The sequence below is a fragment of the Zingiber officinale genome, chromosome 9A (genome assembly GCF_018446385.1).
Source record: "Zingiber officinale cultivar Zhangliang chromosome 9A, Zo_v1.1, whole genome shotgun sequence".
NCBI classification, from domain to species: domain Eukaryota; kingdom Viridiplantae; phylum Streptophyta; class Magnoliopsida; order Zingiberales; family Zingiberaceae; genus Zingiber; species Zingiber officinale.
Genome location: NC_056002.1, coordinates 40,897,235 through 40,903,765, shown reverse-complemented (window position 1 = coordinate 40,903,765; position 6,531 = coordinate 40,897,235). Strand labels below are relative to the sequence as shown.

Here is a 6,531-nt window from a genome sequence, read left to right as displayed (position 1 = left end):
CAGACAACACTTTTCTCTGTACTCAAATTTCTTATTGTATTCTCCATTGTCTAAGCTATCATCATCTTATATGATGTTTCTCTGCCTTCGACTTGTGTCTAAGAAGAGGTCTACTAGAAAAGCTTTATTTGTCTTGGATTAGTAACCTCCTCGGTTGCAAACCAAGTAAATTCTATTTGTCTCGTACTTTCTTTTATACATTTCAATTTTGTTTATTAAAGTGTTTTTATAACCTAATGTTGAAAGAAAGAGAAGGGTACCTTGATTTAAATTGCAAGGTTATTCACCCCCCTTTAGCTAGCCAACGAAGGACCAACACGACTCTGCTAAAGAACTTTGGGAGACATTCCTAAAGCTACATGAAGGGACCTCAAAGCTTAAACTAGCAAGATGGGATCTGCTTCAAAATCGACTAACCAACTTCCTAATGGAAGAAGGAGAAAAGCTGGCTCAACTGCATGCCAAGATCAAGGAACTGATCATCAAACTCAACAACCTCAAAGAAACAATAATGAATCGAGATTCATTGAGGTATGCCTTAAATGCATTTCCGAGAATACCGACATGGACATTTATAGTAGACTCTAACTATGTCTCCAAGGACCTTAAGGTAAGTACATTGAGAAACTTTATTTTTAATTTTCAAACTTCACGAGTCTCGATGGGTAGGTCTTAAAGACATATAAAATTCAAATAACAACATCGCCCTAAAAGTTAAGAAGATCGAGCTACAGTCTAAATCATCTCTCAAAAAAAATAGAAGTGTGCATGGTAAGAAAATTTTAAAAAATTCTTTAAGTCTAACAATTTTGATAAGAATCAGGCCAACAAGATTCTCTGGGGAAAGAGGAAAGTCAGATGCTATAACTATCAAGAAGAAGGGCATATCAAGGATAACTGTCCAAAACTAAAAAGCAAAGAAAAAGGCAAAGATCTAAGATGATCAAAGCATAAGAATCTAAAAGCTACCTGGGACAAATCATCATCATAGTCCAATATTGAGGCATACATCAGACTTTCATTAATGGCATGTCACCAAGAAAAAGAAAAATGATGAAAGCTCATCCAACATAAGCATCGATAGCATCGATGAAGGGGGAGTGTCGAACTACGAATCCAACACCATAAGTGAGGAACGACTCTTACCTCTTGATCAACTTTATGATACAATACAAATTTTATCTAAATATGTATGCAAATTATGCACCAAGTATATTAATTTTAAAAAGGATAACATCTAATTAAAAGTTAACTTAGCTAATGCATACCATTAGAACACTTTGACAAAATTCAAACTGAAAATGGAAAATTAAAAGATAAAATAAAATTATTTGAAAAGAATTTCATGTAGAAATTTAAAATTTTCACAAAGTTCAAATTTTAGAAATCATAAAGGGCTTAATTGGTATTTAAAAATCATCACGTCAAATTGTAAATGTGTCAAAAAAATATTCCTCAAAAATACTTGATAAATCTCTTAGATAGGAATTTATTTTGAATACCAAAATCTTCTAATCTATTAAATTAATTTTATATGTATGCTTAAATTTAATTTGGTAGTTAGAAAATTTAATTTCATAAATCTTTTGTTTAAATTTTCAACTTAAATTTTTTATGTAAAATTGAAGATACTGAATATTTTAACAAAAAAAATTAAATTAAAAATATTTTGATATTTGAAAAATGTAATTTTTTTTTGTAATAAAACATTATGTTCTCTATTTCTAGAAAATATTTTGAAATTTTTTAACCGTTATATAAATTATTAAGAATTTTTTCCCAAAAATAATATTTTCATAATTAAAAATTCACAAAACTAGTTTTTGAAAAACTCAATTTTTTGTGGATAAATATTATATTTTATATTCTTAGAAAAATTAGCAAGATTTTTCGAAACCTATAAATATTTTTAATCATTAAATTTTAAAAATACATATTTCTATTCTAAAATATTTAATTTTATATGACATAAAATATTATTTTCGTTAAATTTTTTGTTCTGATCCGAATGATACTGTGTAATATTGATAAAAATTTTCAAGTTTTTTCACAACTTAAACTTAATTTCTAAATTATTTTTTTTTGGCAAAAATAAGAAATATTTCTCAAAAATTATTTTCTGTGAAAAAATATTTCAATAAAAATATAAAAATTTATATACTTTACAAACACACCCTCAAAATTTTCTCATATTTTGTGCTATTATTTTTCTCCTATTTGTTTATGTGATCAAAGGGGGAGAAATTGTAGGGAGTTAAGTTATTAGAGAGATATGACATGCATTATTTTTCATATTTATTTCTTGTACTAAATTGTAATTTTTCATATTTTGTTTTTAAAAATAAACATAGATTATTTTATTATTACTTTAACATTAATCTTAACTCGAATTGATGCACATAAAAAAGAGGAAGATTATAGTACCCCTGATTAGTTTTGATGTGGTCAAATGAATTAAATTATGTCCTGTGCTGTTTTGATGTCTTTTATCTAAGTGTGCATGAACTTAGGAATACAAAAAGTCAAGCAAAAACACACAAAAAGGAGAAGGATGATACGAGAAAATAGTGGACGGGCTCGGTGCATCTGAGGACTGAGAAATTGTGGAAGAGTACACCAGTGGACAAGATGTAACGTACACGGTGTATCCGAGGGACGAGAAGTCTGAGAGAAAACCTACTCAAGGAGAAGGACAGAGTTAGGTGAGTGAGTTTAATTATAGACAGTCGGAGCACCACCCAAGCGAGCACGGAAAAGAGTCCATTCAGAAGAACAGTGCTCGAGGCGCCTCCAATGGCTTTGGAGGCGTCTCGAGCTTCGCTACCTCATTTGGGGCCCTAGGAGCCTCCAATGTGCCTGTGGTGTCTCAGATGAACAATGCCGAGGTGCTTTCAATCACATTGAAGGCACCTCTGATGAAGCAGAGTTGTTGGCTGACCGTTGTAAAGTGGATAAAATTTTATCCACTTATAGTCTCTTTGGATGGTTTTGGAGGTGCCTCCAAGCCATATCAGCACAACGATAACTTTTCCCAAGAGGCTATAAATAGCTCCTTGATGGTAGGAATTATTCAACAATCACTGTATTCAATTCCTAGTTAGTTTTTGAGCTTTCAAAGTTTGTAAGAGACTACTCCGCCTGCACGAAAGAGGTTTTTTTAATGGAGTTTTCAATTGCCTTCAATGAACAACCACCTAGGTTGTAACCAAGTAAAAAAATTCTTTAGCTTTCTTACTTTTTTGTAATTCTTTTTATGTTATTATTTTTTTATATAATATTGTGTCCTTGTTAAGTTCAATAGAAAGAGAATCTTTCTAACTTTTTTTTCGGGGCTATTCACCCCCACTAGCCGGCTGCCAACGATCTAACAACAACAACAACAAGTCTATGGGAGGTGACTAGTGAATTTGTGGAGTATTTTCATGGCTTGTTGGGTCAATCAGCACAATGTAAAGAAATAGATAGCTTGTTGCTTTTTCTGGCAAGCAGTTAAACACTACCCAAGCAACGGATCTTATCAAACCAATTGGAGTGGATGAAATCAAGAATGCTCTATTTGATAAGACTGGATGGGTACGGAGCAAAATTCTTCACCGCTACATGGGAAATAGTTGAGATAGATTTTGTCACTATAATTCAGGAATTCTTTCGGTCTAGTAAATTGCTCAGACAATGGAATTATACTTTGATTGCTTTGGTCCCTAAAGTGGATCATACTCCATGGATAGTGGATTATAGGTCAATATCATGTTGTAATACTACAATGGAATCATACATTGATTGTGGCTCGTTTGGAGGAATTTAGGGATGAAGCAATGGAATCCTCATATTGGCACTTGTTGGTTTGGTTTCCCCTAACAATTCTGGAACTGGATCCGTGAATGTATTATTACATTTTCATATTCTATGAGCCAAATGGAGGCATCCACGGTTTCTTCAATGGATGGTGAGGACTAGATCACTCATCTAACCTATGTCGATGACCTCTTAGTGTTTGCAAGATTTAATGTTACATCTATCACATTGATTGTGGCATGTTTGGAGGAATTTGGGGATGAAGCGGGTCTGAGAGCTAATCCCTTGAAATCTAACATGTATATAGCTGGAGTAGATAACACAATTGTCACATAACTACTTCAAATTATCAATTTCTAGGAGGGCTCTTTTTCTTTCAAGTATTTGTGTATTCCACTTACTACGGAGAAGTTATAAATTGCCAACTATGGGTCCTTGCATGATGCGATAACAAAGAAGATAATTGCATGGTCAAAGCACACATTATCCTATGTTGGACGTGTAGAGTTGGTCAAATCAATCCTCCATGGTGTAGAATGTTATTGGTCAAATCTCCATTCTTCCCATACTGTGCTAGGTGATTGATAAAATATATGGAATTTGTCGAATTTTCCTTTGGTCTTCCAAGCACCCACCAATCTCTTGGGCTAACATGTGTCTTTCCAAGCAAGAGGGAGGTTATGGACTTTGGGACTTACAAGCATGGAATAATATCTTATTATGCAAGACACTATGCAATATACATTCGAGATCAGTTGGTTCAAGGGTTGAACGGACGAGGGATGATAAACATGAAGCTATTGGAATGATTTGTTGTTGAGAAAATGGGGCAACCAAGTAAAAAAGGCCACTTAAAGGGTTTGGAGACTAGGACCCATGGTATCTTGGGCATAAATGATTTGGAGACTAGGAGTATTGCCCAAAGATCATTTTAGTGTTTGGCTACCTTCTCATATGAAGGTAGCGATAGTAGACAAATTTGCATATAAGTCTTACAAGAGTTGTGCATTGTGCCAACAGATAAATGAATCAAAAACACATATTTTCTTTGAGTGTCCCATTAATTGAGCCTTAGGAAACAAGGTGAGAAGATGACTTGACATTTGACATGAGGTACAAACAATTGGAAGATTAATGCATGTTTTCCAATAACATTATATCGGTAATCAATGCATTATAAAGGCATGATACTTAGCACTTTCATTTATATTTTATGGAAATAATGTCGTTTTTAGAGTAATATATATATATATATATATATATATATATATATATATATATATATATATATATATATATAAAAGATAAAACATATTTTTGAAAAAAGGAAAGTTGATAAGGGACCTTTTGATTTTTTTTTTAACAGGGGCATTCATTTGATATTTCTTTTGATTTAGAATGTCATTTTATTTTATTTTCTTTTTCTCTATTATTTTAGATAAAAATTAAAAGTGCATCTTTATTTTAAAAAATAAATAATATTTTAATATATTTTATTATGATACTAATTACACTCATAGCTTCTATAATATAATAATCAAATTAATCTGATTTAATTAAAATTATTATATATAAAATACAATTAAATTAAATATTTTTTATAAACTAATTAAAATTATTTGAACTTCAACAAAATCAATTTAATTTAGTCAAAAAAAAAAAAAACTCTATAAGGAAACTAGCTATTCATCAGAATTGGTGGTAGTAACTTCAATGCATCCTCCTCCCTGGATGTTCACCTTGTTTGTGCTCTGCACTTCGATCCTCAGCTTCTCCCAGACCAACTTGACCGTGCCGCGACCTTCCACCCTCAACTTGAAGTTCAAATCCCTGGCCATAAGGACGATCAGCTTGCACGTTTCGCACCTTTTGATGGTCCGCTCCTTGTCCAGGAACTTGCAGCAGCCGTCGACGCACTGCGGGCAAACGTCGTCCGTATTGCTGCTCTTGTTGGTATCCTCTTCCTCATGCCGCTTCTTGTTGCTCTTGCTGCTTTCCTCTTCCTCCTGTTGCCTTTTGCGGCCACTTTCCGCATTGTTGTTGTTGTTGTCGTCATCTTTGGCGTTGCTGTTGCTGCTTTTGCTGCGGGCGGCCATACTGGATAGCCGGTTCCAGGCCTCCATGACGAACTTGAAGGCGCCGTTGGCTGCCGAGGAGGAGTTCTTGTCGGGGTGCGTGAGGATGGACATCTTGAGGAACTGCTCGCGGACCTTATGCTGGTCGTCCTCGCCAGGGCGGAGGCGGAGGACGGCGTGCCAGTTCTTCTTGGCGGCCGCGAGGTGGACCTCGTAGGCGGCGACGGCGCGGCGGATGCCCGGAAGGTCGCCGAACATGTCGCAGGCCTTCTGGGCAATGCGCTTGGCTCCCTCGACGTCGTTGGCCTTGAACTTGATCTCCGCAAGCTCCATGGCCCTCTTCGCATCCTCCCTGTTACAATCCATTTTGACCAAATCAGGAGATCTGAATCACTTGCATATATATATACAGAATCCTGGTGATATTAATTTGATGAATATTTCCCAGATGCACGATCACATAATAGCTGTGTTTCCGACAGAGATTCGAAGACGAAGAGACGTATTCAATTTGAAGGTGCAACTTTTCTTTATGAGCAAATGGGCAGCAACTGTCTGTTAGAAAACGTAATCCGACAGAGAAGAGAAAAGAGAAAAGATTCAAGTATTAAACTTCTTGATTGATTTAGTTTGTGTATACAATGTATAGAGACATTACAGT

The 6,531-nt window shown here is 34.6% G+C and overlaps 1 protein-coding gene across 1 annotated transcript; it reads right to left on the bottom strand.

Moving 5' to 3' along the window:
• Positions 1-5,477: 5,477 nt before the first annotated feature.
• Positions 5,478-6,236, bottom strand: LOC122019162. Its single transcript, XM_042576659.1, has one exon. The coding sequence runs from the start codon at positions 6,234-6,236 to the stop codon at positions 5,478-5,480; it is 759 nt and encodes a 252-aa protein (XP_042432593.1).
• Between the last annotated feature and the right edge of the window lie 295 nt (positions 6,237-6,531).